The 20449-nt window shown below is 43.7% G+C and overlaps 1 protein-coding gene across 13 annotated transcripts in view; it reads left to right on the top strand.

Moving 5' to 3' along the window:
* Positions 1 to 1108: 1108 nt before the first annotated feature.
* Positions 1109 to 20449, top strand: part of RHOT1 (ras homolog family member T1) — a 72153-nt gene continuing 52812 nt past the window's right edge. For all 13 annotated transcript variants that reach the window (XR_014821397.1, XM_084985204.1, XM_084985202.1 and 10 more), the window contains exon 1: positions 1109 to 1341. Coding sequence is in view for 6 of the 13 variants with exons in the window: in XM_003483060.4 (XP_003483108.2) it covers positions 1266 to 1341 (76 nt within the window). In the remaining 7 variants the exon portion in view is untranslated. The remainder of the gene's footprint in view (positions 1342 to 20449) is intronic.

Below are 20449 nucleotides of genomic sequence, written 5' to 3'. Positions count from 1 at the left end.
AGGTAGGTAATATGATCATTATTGCCCTGTTAGAGAAGAAGGGGCAGGCTTGAGAAGTCAAATAACCTCTCTGGATCACATAACTATTAGGTGATGGGCTCTGGAGTCAAGCCTAAGCAGTTTATCAGCAGCTCTTAACTGCTGCACCAGACGACTGGGGTTCTCCTAGCAGAAAAGGGGATTGGTACTGTGTGCATTTTATTTCCTTAAAAAAATCATTTTTCAATATTTAAGATAAAAGGCACATTATGCACAGTGAATTTCCTCATTTATTCTATATATTTCCATATGTATCTATCCATCCATCTATCCATCTATCTCCCACTGTATGCCAAGCACTGCTCAAGCATTAGAGATATGGCAACAAATTCCTCCAGACTGAGAGAGTCAGGAGGAAATTAAGGCAACATCAGAAAAATCAGTAAGGGTTTATTATCCTGTGCCACCAATGTGCCCAGTCCTGCGCTGGGCAAACCTATAACGTATGGAGAAGTATCAGAAGACCCTGTGTAAAAGTAGACCACGAAGAGGGAGGAAATCACTTAGTTTGGTTGCAAAGAAATGAATGTTTACGTAGTGCAGAAACTAATCTCATTATTTAGAATCGTATTTTATAAACATCACAGATAAAAGGCTGCTAGAGTGGTGGGCTCTGGGTAGTGGAAAGGACTCTGTCTAGGGATGTAGTCATCTTTTACGCAAACAAGCGCTTTCTGAGGGCTTTGTCCGATAAGGTGGGGAATGCTGCTGAAAACCAGGTAGACAGGTCGCCACCCGCCTGGAGTTTATATAGTTTGGCGAGAATATGCCCGCCGTGAGTCACACTGCCAAGTTCTAGTTGTGTGACCTTAGTTAGACAAGGAAATTCTCCTGCTCATATTTTGTAAAAGAAATAGGGTCAGTGGGTAACACTCTGCTACTCAAACTCCCCGTCCAAAGCCGATGTTCCCGGAGGAGGATGGGCGAGACTCCCTGGCGATGCCCTGCGGAGAGCCTGACGGCGGGGGCGCGGCTCCCGCTCCGAGAGCGTTCGCGTTCCGAAAGCGCTTGTCCCTCGCGGCTCCCCGTCGGCCCCGCCGCCGCCGCCGCCGCCGCCCGCGGAGCCGGAGGAGGCGGAGCTGGCGCTGTCCCGGCTCGCGAGCGGGGAAGCAGCCGAGGAGGCGGCGCGGCAGGCCGGGGCGGTCGAGGCTCGGGCGGGGCGGCGCCGGCAGCGCGGGGAGAGCGGCGCCGCGGGCTGGGCGCTCCCGGCGAGAGCAGTCCGCTCCATGCGTGCGGGCCGAGCTCGGCCCCTGCGAGCCGCCGACATGAAGAAAGACGTGCGGATCCTGCTGGTGGGAGAACGTGAGTCCGCGCGCTGGGGCTGGTCGCGGCCACCGCAGCCCCTGCCCCTGCCGTCCTCCCTCCGCGCCCCCAGGCCTCCCGGGCCTCCCAGCCCCTCCGGTCTTCCCTGTAGGCTGCCCGCCGGAGGCCGCCGACCTCTCACCTCATCTGGGTCCTCCTCACTCCTCCCCCCGCTATGCCCCCGTCGTCCTCCCCAGCCGTGTCTTCCCGAGCCCCTAGCCGCCCGGCCTCATCCTCCCCGAAGGTCCTGTCCTCCTTTTCCACTAGGAATCCTTTTCTCCCGGGCCTCTGCGTTTCCGAGGCCGCCTCCTTTCAGACCCGTTCGTCTTCCGTGGAGATTCCCATGTCCCTGCCAGGCAGGTGCTGGGAACAGGCAGACTGAGCACTTGGGATGGCGTGAACCGGCTCCCGGGGAAGCTCGGGGGAGGGGTGCCGAACTGTTCGACTTGTGGGCAAGGTCAGGTGTCTCCGCGTGTTTTTGCGCTCGCGGTCTGCCCTCCCTCTAGGCATTGACTGTAAAGTATGGAGCGTTTTTTCTTTAAAAAAAATTATTTTAGCGATATTTGCCCTTTGCATTGGAATAACTCCTGATACGCTCGGTATTTCCTCAAAAATTTACTCTAAACTTCAAGTTACACAGGTGCCCAATGAATGAATACTTATTTGGAGAGGGTCCTTCACTCGAGAGAATTATTGTTACCCTACAGCCTAATTTTCCCCATCTTTTAAAACATTATTCCATAACTGCTTGGTAATTAATTTAAAAATAATAACAGGCACACTCGTAGACCCAAACTGACGCCCAAACATGTGAGACCCTACCTCCTCCCTTCCACCCAGGCACTTAGATTTCACTTTTTGAAGATAATAAAGGGGACACGTCTTCCGTTCGCTGACTTGGGGACAGAACAGCAGGGACTTCTTGATGTCTTTGTGCGAGTTTCATGACTCAATTGGAAGGACTAAAATAAGAAGAGGTGGGCTGGGGAGGGCTGGATTGTTTAAGTACATTCGTTCATGCGTTTCTATTGCTGTTTGGAGGCTTTCTGTTCTAAACCCCATTCCATTCTGGAGTAGCCCCTCCAGGTCACTGTGATGCCCTCCTAAGGAAGAAAGCTAACACGTTTTTACCCTCTCCTGTAGTGTTCTTTGCTGTTCATCGAAATCTTTGATTTCCTGTTGTAGACATCTTCCTTTAGAATCAGAATTTAGAAGTACGCTTAGCCAGATACAGTTGACTTTTTGGTTTGCAATTGTGGATTATAGTTTTCATCTGTACCTACATATATATCTTAATCTGTGTTTAGTATGGACTTCCTTGACAAAGTTCAGGAAAATGATTCGTGTTGATGCATTTGGAGCTACGTAGGGAAAGTGAGTAGATGACCCGCTTCAAAAACTGACCCTTGGAGTTCTGGTCATGGCTCAGCGGTAACCAATCCGACGAGAATCCATGCAGACTCGGGTTCGATCCCTGGCCTTACTCAGTGGGTCAAGGATCTGGCGCTGCCATGAGCTGTGGTGTAGTCACACATGTGGCTTGGAGCCTACGTGGCTGTGGCTAGGCCGGCAGCTGTAGCTCCGATTCAACCCCTGACATGGGAACTTCCATACGCCCCAGGTGTGGCTCTAAAAAGGAAAGAAAGAAAAAAAACTGACCCTTCAAAGAAATTCTTTTAAAAGCAAACATTCTGTGTTTTGGTTTTAGTTTTGAATATAGGGAGCAATTACATAAAATCGTTAGTCTGTAAAACATCAAAATCGAAATGCTATACATATGTAAGATATATTGTCAGCCTTAGGATGTTTACGTTAAAATGTTAACAGTATCACTTATTTAGAAAGACATAAAGACTTAAAAATCTGTTAGAAAAATCACCACCTGGAGTTTGCTTGCGATGCAACGGGTTAAGGATCAGATGCAACCAGTTAAGGATCAGGTGTTGTCACTGCAGCGGCTTGCGTTGCTGCTGTGGCATGGGTTTGATTCCTGGCCCAGAAACTCCATATGCCCTGGGTGTGGCCAAAAAAAAAAAAGAAAGAAAAACTACAACTTATATTATGCAGAAATGAGAGCAAAAAAAATTGAATAAAAGTGTATATGTGAGAGTTTTTTGATAGGGAGAAACTTGACACAAGAGAAAGCCTTAGTGTTTTTTTGTTTGTTTCGATTTTTAGGGCCGAACCCTTGGAATATGGAGGTTTCCAAGCTAGGGGTCGAATCAGAGCTACAGCTGCCAGCCTATGCCACAGCAATGCAGGATCCGAGCTGAGTCTGTAATCTACACCACAGCTCACCACAATGCCGGATCCTTAACTCACTGAGCGAGGCCAGAGATTGAACCCAAATCCTCATGGATCTTAGTCGCGTTTGTTAACCACTGAATCATGATGGGAACTCCAAGAAGCCTTAATTTTTGAGGGAGGCCTTTTTCTTACAAGATGGCACCAGAAATTTTAGGCCAGCTACCATATATACATACTTTTTTCACATTTAAAAATATTTGAAGGAGTTATACTTATTTGAAATATAGAATTTCAATTATATCAAAGCTAATATTCTGGGAGGGGGGAGTATGAAGCATTACTTTTTGAGATTTAGTGTATCTTACAGCTGCTTAGCCTAGCCGTAGCACTTGATTGAAGGTCAACAGTAAGTGTGACCAGGGCTATTTTAACACTTATCTGATACACAGTTTTATTAGGAAAACTACTTTTTAAGGAAGAAGTGGTAATAATTCAGTTGTAGTATTAAGGTGTTTATCCAAGAGAAATGGGAAAAGAAGAAGCATCGTCTCTGGTATTGTTGTAAATATCACAGTATTGTATTACTGTATTGTATCTGTTCTTGTAAAGCCTGTTCTTTCTCCATCACTTCAGTACATTTTATTGCTGTTAGTATCTATCCCTGAACCACACAGCAGAAGCTTCATTCACTGAAGCTCCAAAATGGTTGAGTGGTTTCAGCATTCTGTTGGCTAAACCTATACTGTACTCTGGAAGTGAAGTGGCTCTTTTCTTGGTCCATCTAGAATTTGGATTCTGAGCCCTCCAGGCTTTGATGCTAACTTAACGTCTAGACTGCTTAGATCAGAAAAACTAGGCTGTCTATAAATTTTAAGGTGTTGATTTGCAGAAAAAGCCAAAGTGTAAGTATCTTTTTTCATCTTATCTTAATTATTGAACATATTGAATACTATTCAGGCCAAATTAAGTCAGTTACCAATAAACAAGAAGGTTCTACTCTATAGCACAGGGAACTCTGTTCAATATCCCATGATAAACAAATATGCATGTCCATAATGGAAAAGGGTATGAAAAAGAATATGTGTATTTATAATGGAGTCACTTTGCTATACAACAGAAATTAATACAACATTGCAAATCAACTATACTTCAATAAAATTGAAGAAAATTTACTACTGGGGGAAAAATAAAATTATGTGAAATGGAAAAAAAAAGTCAATTACCATTCTTTAAACAAAGCAGAAATTAAAGTACAACCACATGAAACTTAGTTCTTTAGTGTTTTGTTTTTTTTTTTTTTTGCATTTTAGGGCTACACCATGGCATATGGAGGTTCCCAGGCTAGGGGTCCAAAAAGAGCTGCAGCTGCTGGCCTACACCACCCACAGCCACCGCAATGCAGGATCCAAGCCACCTCTTTGACCTACACCACAGCTCAGGGCAATGCCAGATCCTTGACCCCCTGAGGGTTAAGGATCCCTTAACCAGGGATCAAACCGGAAACCTCATCGTTCCTAGTCAGATTCGTTTCCACTGCATGACGACGGGAACTCCTAGTTCTTTAGGTTTTAAGTTTTCATGGTCAGTTTCGTTGACCAGAATTTTATTTCACTGGTTTTTGCATTAGTATGCCTAATAAATGTCCTTTTTATGATAAAATTAGCATGAGCCTTATTAACCTTTTATCTAAATCATGTAGCTACATTAAAAGTATATAAGTTAGGGAGTTCCCTGGTGGCTTAGTGGTTAAGGACTTGGTGTTGTCACTGCTGTGGCTTGGGTTTGATCCCTGGTGCAGGAACTTCTGCATGCTGTGGGCATGGGGGAAAAAATAGTTTTAGTGAAGTCTTTTTTTTTTTTTTGGTCTTTTTGCTATTTCTTGGGCGGCTCCTGTGGCACATGGAGGTTCCTGGGCTAGGGGTCTAATCGGAGCTGTAGCCGCCGGTCTACGCCAGAGCCACAGCAACGCGGGATCCGAGCCGCGTCTGCGACCTACACCACGGCTTACGGCAACGCCGGATCATTAACCCACTGAGCAAGGGCAGGGACTGAACCTGCAACCTCATGGTTCCTAGTCAGATTCGTTAACCACTGCGCCATGAAAGAAACTCCTGAAGTCTTGTTTTTAAATTGAGATATATTTCTCTTCTGGTCAAATTAATTAAGAGAGCGAGACTGTTATCTTCTTTTTAAGTGAATCCAGTATCTCTTACCTGATTTGTCTGACTGCTTAGCTTATTATCGAAACCACTGCCAAACTAGCTCAAGCTTTGGCCGAAGCTTTTGTAATATCTCTTTAACTAGTGTCCCTGCTTCTAATTTTGTCCATTCTCCATGTAGCAGAGTCATCTTTAAAAAGTATCTCCAATCTCGTGACTCATTTTTAAAATTCTCTAATGATTTCTACTTTCACTTAGAATAAAGGCCATTAAACTTTTTAATGCAGGCCTACAAAGTCCTTCACAATGTGGCACTTACTTCACTCTGTACTTCTCTCTCTTATTCATGGCTTTCTCTACAAGAAAGCCCTGACCTAGGCATTATTCCTATTCCTCTGTCTGTTCACTTTTTTTGTTACTGTTACTTGGATTAGAAAGTAAGCTTCACGAGGACAGGTGATTTGTCATGTTTATTGCCATAGCCCCAGGGCCTCAGTAGGCCTGGTAGAAAATAGGCTCTAAAATAGTTGTTGAAGGAATGAGAATTCAAGCTAGTTTAGTTTATGTAGTCTTTCCTTATTTTCCAAAACACTCCTTTTATTCATAAAAATGTGATCATTTTCCTTTCTTAAAATCCAGTTAGGAGTTCCCATCGTGGTGCATCGGAAATGAATCTGACTAGGAACCACGAGGTTGCGGGTTCGACCCCTGGCCTCGCTCAGTGGGTTAAGGATCCAGCATTGCCGTGAGCTGTGGTGTAGGTCACAGACATGGCTTGGATCTGGTGTTGCCGTGGCTGCGGCGTAGACCAACAGCTGTAGCTCCAATTAGACCCCTAGCCTGGGAACCTCCATGTGTTGTGGGTGCAGCCCTACAAGGACAAAAGACAAAAGAAAAAAAAAATCCAGTTAATTGTTAGAATTTGAAGGGGCCACATTCATCACCTCTCTTGTTCCATGTCTTTACCTTTGTTTTGTCTGAGAAGTTCCTGTATTCTGGCAAAAGTAGACCAGTGACTTATAATGGCAATGCCATGTCCATTTTATGTCTTGGCTGCAAGGATTAGAGTCCTTGCTAAAAGAGGTCAGCTTCTCCTTGAAATGGCAGAAGGCATCGTAGAGGTTTGAAGGAGTTAGAGGAAGATTCTTTTTTTGTTGTTTTTTGTCTTTTTGCCGTTTCTGCTGCCTATGGAGGTTCCCAGGCTAGGGGTCTATTCGGAGCTGTAGCCGCCGGCCTACACCAGAGCCACAGCAACTCGGGATCCAAGCCGCGTCTGTGACCTACACCACAGCTCACGGCAACGCTGGATCCTTAACCCACTGAGCAAGGGCAGGGATTGAACCCGCAACCTCATGGTTCCTAGTCGGATTTGTTAACCACTGCGCCATGATGGGAACTGCTAGAGGAAGATTCTTTAAGAGTCAAAGAGCCTTCAGGAGTAAGCTAGTGTTAATTTCAGAGAAAAGCTTTCCTGGTCCTGTAAAAGACATACTTGCTCTTCAATCTGGTCTTTGTTAGAATGATATTTGGAGGTTCAGCTGCTACAGCTTCAGTTACACTCTGTTGAGTACCTGGGTGATAGGTACTCAACACAGTATGGTACCTACTGTCATCTGGCTGGTAGTACCTGGGTGATTGGCCATAAAAGTCTGTTCTACACAGTCTATTTTAGTCATATAGAGTCTTTTCTACATCATCCTTGTCTATGTACTGAGACCTGTTCTCTGCTGTCTTTTCTGCTCCTCTGGCACCGTTGGGCACCAGTGTTGATGTAGATTGAAGGAGAGGGATAGACCATAGTATTTGTCCTTCGGAAGCCCACGTCGTCTGCATATGATCAAAGAAAATTTCCTTTGGAACAAGGCTCAGCTGTTTCCCCAGATGCTAAAGTTTTCCACTTAAAAACATAACTTCATAGTCACTTTCCTCCTCCTCTGTATTCTAATTACAGTAACTTAGGAAGAGCCAGCAAGGCTTCTTAATAAAGAAGCTGATAAAAATGAGGAGCGGGTCCCTTTGCCACTTGAAGCCTGGGGTGTTTGTTATCATGAAAAATAGCCAATATGACTGGAAGGGTGGTAATTGCAACCAGAGGATGTTATTTCCACTTCACGAATATTAGGAATTTGCTGTCATTTAGAACTAGATGTTCAAAAGATGTGATGAAAAGACAAAGAAATTTTTAGCCTGGATAAATCTAGATAATTTGTCCTATAGTGATGAATTATGTTTTCCATGGATGACCTACTTAGAAGCATGGAGTTTTAGACAGAGCTGTAGTGTGTTGTGTTGAACTGAATGAGAAGGTTTTCTATCTTTGGGGATAGTTGTGGCCATGCTTTTTATTTTTAAAGATCACTTTAATATTTCTCAGACAAAATATAGGGAATAGGGACCATCAGATGGCTGGCTAACAAAGGATAATTTTTAGGTCCTCCATAGTAAATATTTACATTAAATATGTTAATATTATATATATGACTTTAATTATTACAAAATTACATCTTTATACTATAATATAGTATATACTATATATTTATAGTAAATGTAAAATTTCATTGGTGTAATGATTGGAGAAGAGCTTGATATGTTGTTCCTTTATGGAAATAATTTTTTATTTTCTGGAGCAGTTAAAAATAATGTAATGTTGGAGTTCCTGTCACGGCTCAGTGGAAATGAATCTGACTAGCATTCATGAGGATGAAGGTTCGATCCCTGACCTTGCTCAGCGGGTTAAGGATCCAGTGTGGCCGTGAGCTGTGGTGTAGGCTGGCAGCTACAGCTCCGATTTGACCCCTAGCCTGGAAACTTCCATATGCCGTGGGTGCAGCCCTAAAAAGAAAAAAAAAAAAAATCTAGTGTTTATACTCATATCTGCCGTTGTTGGAAGGGGTATTTTTGATTGTAGGCTTATTTAAATAGTTAAAAAAATTTTTTTAATGGCATACCTGTGGCATATGCAAGTTCCCGGGTTGGGCATTGAACTCCACTGCTGTCGAATTCTTAACCCGCTGCACCCAGTGAGTACTCCAATAGTTTTAAAATTTTAATGTTTTAAAATTTTTTCCTTCAAGGCATTCATTTATTTCTCAATTAAAATTAGCTTAGGGAGTTCCCATCATGGCACAGTGGTTAAGGAATCCGACTAGGAACCATGAGGATGCGGATTCTATCCCTGGCCTTGCTCAGTGGGTTAAGGATCTGGTGTTGCCGTGAGCTGTGGTGTAGGTCGCAGATGCAGCTCAGATCCCGAGTTGCTGTGGCTGTGGTGTAGGCCAGCGGCTACAGCTCTGATTAGACCCCTAGCCTGGGAACCTCCATGTGCCGCTGGTGCAGCCCTAGAAAAGAATAAAACAAAAACAAATCAAAGTTATCTTAAAAGTGGCGTGTTTTTTTATTTATTTTTGACCACACCCACAACATACCGAAGTCCCCCAGCCAGGGCTTGAATTGGAGCTGCAGCTGCGGTATATGCCACAGCCATGGCAACATGGGATCCGAGCTGCATCTGTCACATAAGCCACAGCAACGCCAGATCCTTAACGCACTGAATGAAGCCCTGGAGGGAACCAAACTTGCATCCTCACAGAAACAGTGTTGGCTCCTTAACCTGCTGAACCACAATGGGAACTCCAAAAGTGGCCTATTTTAACTGGGTTTTGTTTTTTTGTTTTTTTTGTTTTTTTTTGGTCTTTTTTTGTCTTTTTAGGAACAAAAAGGCATGTTTACTTTAACTTTAATTGTAAATATGCTGCTTCATTATTTCTTTGGTAGTCTCACTCAGGGTTAGGTGGGTAGGCCTTAAAAGAAGCAAGCACTAGTTTAGATTCACCAAAGCATTTTGAAACTAAATCACATCTGTGTAATCCTTCATTAGTTAGAGCAGCTATCATCTCACTGCTTTTCGAAAAGGAAACCCAAAATAATACTAATGAAAACACGCTTGCTCATTTTCTTTCAAATTCACTGTAATCTCTCTTGTGCTCTGATTTTGAACTTGTTTTTTTTTTTTTTTTTTTTGGTCTTTTTGTTGTTGTTGTTGTTGCTATTTCTTGGGCCGCTCCCGCGGCATATGGAGGTTCCCAGGCTAGGGGTCCAATCAGAGCTGTAGCCACAGGCCTACGCCAGAGCCACAGCAACGCGGGATCCGAGCCGCGTCTGCAACCTACACCACAGCTCACGGCAACGCCAGATCGTTAACCCACTGAGCAAGGGCAGGGACCGAACCTGCAACCTCATGGTTCCTAGTCAGATTCGTTAACCACTGCGCCACGACGGGAACTCCTGAACTTGTTTTAAAAAAGGAAATCACTCTTGTATTTTTACGTGGAAGAGATTCATTCATGTTCTTTGATTTTTTTAAAAACAGCTTTTTATTATACAATCACTTCAGAAATTGGATGGCATTTTATTGTAGTGAGTGCTAAACTGCTTCAGATTCTTTAACAGAATGAGGCACGATATGAATGAATAAATAAAAATGTCACTCTGAAAGGTAATATTGATACAAATACATAATTCCCACCCTTTGGTATCTCTGTCTGCTAAGTCTGTATGGTCAGGTATAAGTAGAGCTCTTTATTTATTTTTTTTATTTTTTTTGTCATTTCTTGGGCCGCTCCCGCGGCATATGGAGGTTCCCAGGCTAGGGGTCGAATCAGAGCCGCAGCCACTGACCTACGCCAGAGCCACAGCAACGCAGGATCCGAGCTGCGTCTGCAACCTACACCACGGCTCACGGCAACGCCGGATCCTTAACCCTCTGAGCAAGGGCAGGGACCGAACCCGCAACCTCATGGTTCCTAGTCGGATTCGTTAACCACTGCGCCACGACGGGAACTCCAAGTAGAGCTCTTTAAATGTTGCATTCTTTCCAATGCTTCCTTTCCTCTTGCTGTTTCCTGTCTCTGAGGCTGAGGCCTGCCCTGTGGGAATAGACCTGGTGGCAGGTCTGTGCTTAGGCACTGGAGTCGCTGCAGGGAGCCAGAGCTGCCGGAGGAGCGGAGCTGTGGAGAAATCTGAATTTCCTCAGAATGTTGGTCTTTCTTTTCTGAATATATCACTGGGGATACAAGAGTCCAGGGAAAAGCAGAAAGTGACTATGACCAGGAAAAGGGTTGTTCTAATGTGTTTTACAAAGAGAGAGAAGGCAGAATGGATGATGCATTTTAAGGATTCTGGTGAGGGGGGGACTTTAAAGGTCACATGGAACACCGGTTGAAGACCTGAATCTTGCTGAGGGATCCTGAGTGATGGTGATTAGGGAGAAACAAGTCCTTAGCTTTCTTGGAAACTGGTAGGTCTTTTAATGTTGTCAATTGACTTAATTTTGAACATTTTGTTTAACATTTTGAGTTGAGAATTCAGAGGTAGCTTTCTTCTGAAACTGGTGAGGGTCTTAGAGTGGTAGGTACAAATACAATTTTTTTTTTTAATTAAATTTTTTTTTTTTTTTTTTTTTTTTTTTGCTGTACCTGCAGCACTCAGAAATTCCCAGGCCAAGGATTGAACCTGCACCACAGCAATGACCCAGGTCATAGCACTGACAGCACCACATCCTTAACCTGATGAGCCCTACCAGGGATCTTCACTTTTTTTTCTTTTTTTTTATTCAAATAAAATCGTTAGAAGTAATTCTAAAAAAGGGATTGTGAGAAGTTCCCACTGTGGCTCTGCAGTAACAACCCAACTAGTATCCATGAAGTTTCAGGTTTGATCCCGGGCCTCACTCAGTGGGTTAAGGATCTGGCATTGTGGTGAGCTGTAGTGTGTGGTCGCAGATGCAGCTCAGATCCTGTGTTGCTGTGGCTCTGGTGTAGGCTGGCAGCTGCAGCTCCGATTCAACCCCTAGCCTGGGAACCTCCATATGCTGCAAGTGTGGCCCTAAAAAAAGCAAAGATCAAATAAAAATAAAAGGGATTGTGAGAAGAATCAGGGTATTCAAATAGCCAAATTTCTCAAGGACCAAAAATGGGACTTTTTTCTTTTAGTTACCAAGGAACATCTGAGTTATTTAGTATCTGATTCATTTTTCCCATTCCTAACATAGTAGATTAAGGGTAACAGTGCAGACATATACCGTTGGCTTTTGAACTTCACCAGTTTAAACTGCGTAGGTCCACTTATCTGCAGGTTTTTTCAGTGGTAAATACTTTAGTACCACACAGTCTGCAGCTGGTTGAAATTATAGGTACAGAACTGGGTGATGTAGAAGGCCAACATAAGTTATTCTAGGATTTTCACCTGTGGGGAGGGTCAGCTCTATAAGATATCCAGAGGAATGTCTTGAGAAATGGAAACGTTTCTGGGAACATCTGTGCTGTTGGTAGCTGTGGGGTTTGGGGGACACTAGGGAAAAAGCAGACATCTCCCTGGGGCCAGAAAAGCCCGGAAGGTTCAGAGTCTCAAGTATTGTACAGCATTGGATTGTCTAAAAGTTTTGTGTTACGTTTGTGAGAGTTAAGCTGATATTAAAATAAGTTACGTAAAGTACAAGGCCTGGTGAGCTTGATTGGGCTTCACAGCAGAGGCCTTCTCCTGGCTGGGGATCCGCAGAGATCGCTGCTGTGCGCCATTTGTCTGAAATCGGACATCACTCTTTGAGAGGGACGTTGTTAGGGCTCTCTCCCAAATGCATTCTTCTTGCCTTGCAGCATCTGTTGTCAAGAGTGAAAAATAGGCGGAGGTCCAAGTTCTACGTTTCCTGATCTGGAATAAGAGGATGGTGGCTTGGCTTATTTTAAGATAACTGCAGCTGACTTTTGAATGATGCAGGGGTTAGGAACACTGACCATCCGTGCACTTGAAAACCTGCGTATGATGTTTGGTCAGCCCTCTGTATACTGGGTTCCTCTGTATCCGTGATTTCACATCTCAGATAACACAGGTTGTGTAGTACTGTTGTATTTGCTCTTGTCAAAAAAAATCTGTGTCAAAGTTGATCTGCAAGCCTGTGTTCAAGGGTCAGCTGTGTTTTACCCCCACTGGACATGTTCGTGTGGAATTAAGATGGGCTACTGTGGATGCTGAGATGCTAATGTGAGCTAGCCGAAGGTCTGGAGTTGCTGGAACCCTAAACAGATTCATGATGAAAGGAGTATGTAAGGAAAAAAGTTATGACATGTGAAAAGTAAGTCAGCAAGTTCTAGAAATTCCTGGACCCCATGTTGGCTTGGTAAGTCCCACTTTGTTCTTATAGGTAGATGAATGTTTCTACCAAATCATTTACCCATACACAGTTAAAACAGATCAGAGATAGGATTTTGGGGTCTGCCAATTCTAGGGTACTATGGGGTAAGCTACCTTATGTGCATCTTTTTGTCTGTTATAGGCCTGTTTTCTAGGTGTGTGACATGAGAGTTTAGATAGTTTAGGCATTTCATGGACTATAAGCACTAATAGCATCTAGTCCGCTTTTTGAAAAAATTAGTAGGGAAATTGAGCCCCAGGAGTTACCGTCGTGGCGCAGTGGAAACGAATCCAGCTAGGAACCACGAGGTTGCGGGTTTGATCCCTGGCCTTGTTCAGTGGGTTAAGGATCCGGCGTTGCCGTGAGCTGTGGTGTAGGTTGCAGACGTGGCTTGGATCCCGCATTGCTATGGCTGTGGTGTAGGCTAGCGGCTACAGCTCTGATTAGCGCTCCTAGCCTGGGAACCTCCATATGCCGCGGGTGTGGCCCTAAAAAGCAGAAGAAACAAACAAACAAGAACTTCTTTAATTCAGACTCTTTCTCATCATCATCATCATCATAACTACTACCATTGGTGTATTTAATTTGTGCCAGTATTGTCCCAAGCATTATACATCTGTCATCCTAATTAATCCTCTTACCGTGTCTGTAAAGCTGTTCAGCACTGTATTTTACAGATGAACGAATTGAGGCTCTGTGACTTGCCTAAGGAGACACAGCTAGGAAGTGCCAAACTAAGCTTTCAGTCCAGTTCTGTCTGATTCCAAAGCCTGTATTCTTTTTTCTTTTTTTGGTGAAATAGTCATAGAAAGGTAGAAAGAATAATATAACAAATACCCCCCATCACCCAGCTTAAAGAAAGCATTACCAATCAGTTGAAGTCCCCTCCTCATTGTATTTCCCTCTCTTTCCCTCAAAGGTAACCATTCACTTTCCTGAATTTCAAATTATGTGCTCTTAACCACTAAACTCCATTTACTAAGTACATTCGCTAGGAGCTAGGGGTTCAGCAGTGAACAAGAGACATGTTCCCTGCCCTTGTGGAGTCTCCTTGTGACAGTGAGGTACTTGTTTCTTAGTCTTTCTAGAGATACTCAGTAGCTGTTGGAAAATGTCAGGTTTTTGCCAAGGAGGAGTAGGAGATCCTTCAGGAGACTGACCACTGGTGATATGCTGGAAGGTTGCCTAGATGTCTTTACTGATCATTCATTTTTTTTTTTTTCTCCTAGAGGGCAAAATATGGGTATGTTTTTTGTGCTTTTTGATTTCCTGCTATATTGAGAAAGACTTCTGAGTAAATATTCCCTTCTGTCCTTTTCTCTCTCTCTTTGCTTTTTTTTTTTTTTTTTCCTCTTTTTAGGGCTGTACCCTCAGCATATGGAAGTTCCCAGACTAGGGGTCAAGTTGGAGCTGTAGCTGCCAGTGTACCCTACAGCAACTCTGAGCCTCGTCTGCAGCCTACACCACGGCTCACAGCAGTGCTGGATCCTTAACCCACTGAGCGAGGCCAGGGATCAAACCTGTGTCCTCATGGATACTAGTTGGGTTCATTACTGCTGAGCCACAACAGGAACTCCTCCTTTTTTTTTTTTTTTTTTCTTAATATAGTAATTGAACATAGCCCTTGATCCATACCTCTTTTATGGCAATTTTATCTGTTGTTTTATACAATTTCCGTATTATCCTCACAGAGTATCTAAGACTAAGCTTTGTTCTTAGAAGACAAGTAAATACTTACCAAATGAACTAAGCAGGAGTCTGCACAAGCAAACTGGGTCATGAGAAGCATAAGTGAATGCCCTCTATATGTTCTTGTAGTGTTTTTCCTAGTTGGGACCAGACAGGGGCAACAGTTTCTGAGTAGAACCCTTGGATAGAAGTTCTGTTACACTGTTTCTCAGTTTTTTGAGCCATCACTTCTTTTTTTTTTTTTTTTTTTTTTTGTCTTTTTGCTATTTCTTTGGGCCGCTCCCGAGGCATATGGAGGTTCCCAGGCTAGGGGTTGAATCGGAGCTGTAGCCACCGGCCTACACCAGAGCCACAGCAACACGGGATCTGAGCCGCATCTGCAACCTACACCACAGCTCACGGCAACGCCGGATCGTTAACCCACTGAGCAAGGGCAGGGACCGAACCCGCAACCTCATGGTTCCTAGTCGGATTGGTTAACCACTGCGCCACACGGGAACTCCAACCATCACTTCTTTTTAGAAATACAAAACTACAGAACCGTGGTGCCCCTCTGCATTCTGACAATTTCCGGAAACTAACTGGGTGTCCTCAGTTCCATTCAATTTTGACACTGCCTACCCTGGGTTAACATCAGATCCCACGAGTTAAAGGGCAAAGTCGCCAACAAGATTACCCCTACTTTTTAGACGCCAGCTGCATGTGGGGTCCCCAGACACACCACACTTCTTCCTGGCTGACTACGCATTAGCTTGCTTCTCACAACCCCTCAGATTCAGTAATTCGCTGGAAACACTCAGAACTCCGGAAAGTGCTGTACTTACCCACATGAACAGCCACGTGAAGAGGGACCTAGGCCGAGGTCTGTAAGGGTCCTGTAGAGTCAGGGTGTGCCACCTTTCTGGTACCTCCATATGTCCACCAACCACACTCCCCTGGTTGGTCCTGGTTGCATGTCCGGAGTGTTCCTGTGGGGCTTCATGAGTGGGCACAGTTGATCAGCCGTTGGCCTGTGATGGAACTCTGTCTCTAGCATGCCTCCCTCCACTTCCCCAGAGGTTTGGGGGAGGGACTGGAAGTTCCAACCCCCTAATCACATGGTGGTTTTTTGGGCCACCAACCTCTATTCTGAAGCGGTCTAGGCCCTCCCTCCCCTTTCATGAGTCCCCTCGTTAGGATACACTGAAGTGAGATTGAAAGAGACTAACAAGGGACACTTTCACTCGGGACATTCCAAGGGATTTTGAAGCTCCGTGCCAGGAACTGGAAAGAAAGACCCCATGTATTCTTTATTGTACCACATCTTCCTTTCATACTTGAAATGTTAATTTTTTTTTTTTTTTACAAAGAACAAGTTGAATGAAGTAATTTTAGAATTTTTTTTTTAATTGCCTCAATAGTTATGTGCTATTATTCACAACTCTTCAGTCACTCTCAAGAAAAACTTTGAGGTGTTCCTGTTCTGGCTCAGTGGACATACATCTGACTAGTATCCATGAGGACACAGGTTCGATCCCTGGCCTCACTCAGTGGGTTAAGGATCTGGTGTTGCCGTGAGCTGTGGTGTAGATTGAAGATGGGGCTTGGATCTGGTGTTGCTGTGGCTGTGGGGTAGGCTGGCGGCTACAGCTCTGGTTCGACCCCTAGCCTGGGAACTTCCATATGCCTCAGGTGTGGCCCTAAAAAGCCAAAAATAAAAAGAAAGAAAAAACAAAAACAAAAAAAAGAAAAACGTTGAAAGAGTTCCAGAACCTCCAGGAGGTGGGACTAGTTTCCTAAATACCAGGGCTGAAGCTGTAGCAATACTGTTGTGCTTGGGAAACATGAAATCAAGTCGTATAGTTTGGTCCAGGTGCTGAGCCAGAAGTTCTCCTTTCATATAAAATTAGAAAATTCCACTCAAGTGTTTTCAAATACCTACATGTTGTGTTAATACAGAGTCACACATGTTAAGTATGTACTTTATATTCGTAATGGTTTTGTATGCATTATGTGGCATAGGAGTAGTTCAGAGGAGGAGGGGGAAGGCTGCAGTAGCCCTGGGGTGTCTTTAGGGATGGGGTAGAATTGAGCTGTCCCTGAGAGATGGTAAACACGTGGGAAAGTAGAGAGGGCTTCCTATGTTAGCTGGCGAAAACCCTGTGAGGGGGCAGGAGTCGTCATGGCTTGTTTGTGCTTACACAGAGCAGAATGGCCTATTTGAGGAAATCGTGTAAGTGGGGAATAGTAGGGAGGATGAGAAGAGCTAGGCTTAAATTATGTATGATTTTCGAAGGCCAGTAGAATAGTTTCATTTGATGTGGTGGGTAGTTGAGAGTCAGGGATGGTTTGGGGTTTTTTTTGGTTTGTTTTTTGGTTCTTTTGCTTTTCAGGGCTGCATGCGTGGCATACAGAAGTTCCCAGGCTAGGGGTAGAATCGGAACTACAGTTGCCAGCCTATCCCACAACCATAGCCATGTGGGATCTGAGCCTCATCTGGGACCTACAGCACAGCTCACGACAGTGCCGGATCCCTGTCCCACTGAGCATTGCTGTGGCTGTGGTGTAGGCTGGCAGCTGCAGCTCCAGTTTGACCCCTAGCCTGGGAACTTCCATATACCTCGGGTGCAGCTGTTTAAAAAAAAAAAAGAAGCATTTAACTCCTCAAACTTAAAGTAAATTTAATTTGCCATCTATAAATTAGAACATGCCAATTTTTACTACCAAAACTGACTTTTTTTTTTTTTTTTTTAAAGAGGGAAAGTTAAACCTTTATTTATTGAGAAACACTGATGGGCCAGGCACTCTACTAAGCACTTTCACATATATAATGTTGTTTAATTCTTACTGGAACCTGGAAGAGATGGTATTATTATCTCCCCCAAAGTGACTTTTAAAGTAGTACTTGTTGATCTTTTCTAGTAGCAAAAATTATACGTCTTTATTTGTAAAATCATATTGTACATGCTAATTTATACCTGCGCAAATGTCATTTTTCAAAGTAAGATGGGACTTGGAGCCTCTCAACAATGATAGTAATGGATTATAACCCATAGAATAATGTAGGAAACCATGAGACCATAGCATGAACTAGAAGGGAGTCTACATTATGGTAGAATGTAGAGTAATATAGAAGGATTGATAGCAGATCATCATCTGGCAACCACTGTAGCAGTCCTTGTTTTAGGCAAGAATCTTGAACGGCTGCTAAAACTAGTAGGCAAAAGTTTATTGAGAAACAGGAAATTTACATAGTCTCACAGTATTTCCTCATGAGATGCTTCTTAATTGGAAAGGAAAAAATAACTTTACAGTGGAGAAACCTGTCAGACACCACCTCCTCCAGTTGATGACAGTAACATCACCAGCCATGGAACAAATTGACATCATCTGCCTTCTGCTCTGATGCACTGAGGAGGACACAGTAGCCCTTCTGGTGTATTCTGCCAAAAATGCACACCCTGAAATTAATCATGGGATAACATCATACAAACCCAGTTGAGAGATTTTACAGAATAAGTGGCTTGTAGTCTCCCAAAAGGTGAAGTGCATGGAAGTATAAAGATTGAGGATTAAAGGAGACTAAGGAGACATGACAACCAAATGGGACTTTTGATCCTGGGTAGGAAAGAAAAAAAAAAGATTTTCTTTTCTATAGAGGATAATAGTGGGACAAATGGTGAGATGTGAATAAGGTCTGAGGATTACATAATTGTGTTGTTTTGGTGTTAATTTCCTTTTGACAGTGCACTGCGGTTATGTAAGAGAATGATCTTGTTTCTAGGAAATACATGCTAGAAAGGTTAAGGGTAAAGGGGCATCATATCTGCAACTTAATCTTGATTTTGAAAAATAATGTACACACACATATATATGGAGAGAGAGAGAATAATGCAAATGTGGTACACTGTTAACATGTGGGGAATTTGGTTAAAGTTAGACATGACTCCTTTGTATTAATTTGCAGTATTTCTGTTAAGTCTGAAATATTCTGAAAATAAATTTTTTAAAAATTGTGTCAGAGCTGCTGGCTTAGTCACCAGTGAATCAGTGGATATTTTATTTAACTTGACGTAGTATTGGTGTATGCGGTGTTTGCTGACTTTTGTGGTCACCATTCCTTTTCTGTATTACTAACTTGAGTTGACAATTTTGTGTGTGTGTGCTTTTTAGGGCAACCCCCGTGGCATATGGAGGTTCCCAGGCAAGGGGTCTAATCAGAGCTGCAGCTGCCAGCCTACATCACAACCACAGCAACGCCAGATCTGAGCTGCATCTTTGACCGACACCACAGCTCAATGCCAGATCCTTACCTGCTGAGCAAAGCCAGGGATCAAACCCACAACCTCATAGTTCCTAGTTGGATTTGTTTCCGCTGTGCCACGATGGGAACTCTTAACAACAACAACAACAACAAAAAATTTTTTTTTCCTTTTGTCTTTTTAGGGTCTCACCTGCGGCATATCGAGGTTCCCAGGCTAGGGGTCAAATTGGAGCCGTAGCTGCTGGCCTACACCACAGCCTCGGATCACAGGATCCGAGCCAGGTCTGTGACCTGCACCACAGCTCACAGCAACACCGGATCCTTCAACCACTCAGCGAGGCCAGGATTCGAACCCAAAACCTCATGGTTGCTTGTTGGGTTTGTTAACCACTGAGTCACAGCAGGAACTCCGGCCAGCAAAATTTTTTGAAGTGTGGCATAGAAAGAGAAAGAATACTACCCATCTGTCAGGAGATGGATTATTCCCTTAGGTCTGCTACTAATCCTTTAGTGAGATCATGAGAAAATCAGTGTGTCTGCGTCCCAGGCTCTTCACCTGACATTTTTGTGGGGAGCTGGATAAGCTGACCTCAGTAGCAGTTCTGAGATGATGGCTCTGGAGTCACGGACTCAGGGAGCTGTCGTGTTACTGTCAGCCATTTGAGGAAGGCCCAAGCCTTCCCACACGTGTACATGGAAAAGATTGAAGAAGTCAGGGCTAGAAGACACCTGGTAAGGGTTTGCCGTGCCCTGTGTCAGGAGCGCCCACTTGTCTGCAGCGTCCCCTGCAAGCTGTTTTGACCAGTCCCGTCCTTTCCAGCCAGAGACTTGACTTGTGTTTAGTCATGCTTTCTTTTGGTCATTCAGAAAAGGCATGTGAGTGTCTTTAATGTTTTCTAGTTCTTTTGTATTTAGACTTAACTTTTGAAAACTCTGATTTGCTATTATGGCAGAGATAAATAGACAGGTGGACTGTTTTCCTCTAGAATCACAAAAAGATTCAGTTGATAAGCATTTGAATATCTAACAATAGTAATTATATGATCAGAAAGTGATGGCAATGAAAGGCAAGTTTTAGAGAGAAAATGAAGAATTTAAGTTTGTGCATGAAAAAAAATGCCAAGTTAGAAACTGTAACAGGAGTGTTTCTTTTCTCTCTCTCTCTCTCTTTTCTTTTTGGGCTTTTTAGGGTTGCACCCGTGGCACATGGAAGTTCCCAGGCTAGGGGTCAAAGCCGAGCTACAGCTGCCAGCCTACACCACAGCCACAGCAACTTGGGATCCAAGCCGCGTCTGTGTACCTACTACACCTCAGCTCACAGCAACGCTGGATCCTTAACCTGCTGAGCGAGGCCAGGGATCAAACCTGCATCCTCATGGATCCTAGTTGAGATCGTTGACTGCTGAGCCATGAAGGGACCTAGGACCTCCAGGGAAGTTTCTTTACTCTTACTAACCCTTAAGTATGTTACCCTAAAAAAGAAAGGATGTAAAGATTTACAGAAATAGACACTGATCTTCTCTTGGTGAGGATGTAAATTAGTTTATTCTTTTTTTGGAGGTAATCTAACAGTGTCTGTTA

Source organism: Sus scrofa, chromosome 12, assembly GCF_054392235.1.
Source record: "Sus scrofa isolate SSC_HxYL_T2T_F1_AM1 chromosome 12, Sscrofa_HxYL_maternal_Yorkshire_Landrace_v2.0, whole genome shotgun sequence".
In the NCBI taxonomy this organism is placed as follows: domain Eukaryota; kingdom Metazoa; phylum Chordata; class Mammalia; order Artiodactyla; family Suidae; genus Sus; species Sus scrofa.
The sequence above is the reverse complement of the archived record's forward strand: the minus strand, read 5'-3'. Positions and strand labels throughout refer to the sequence as shown.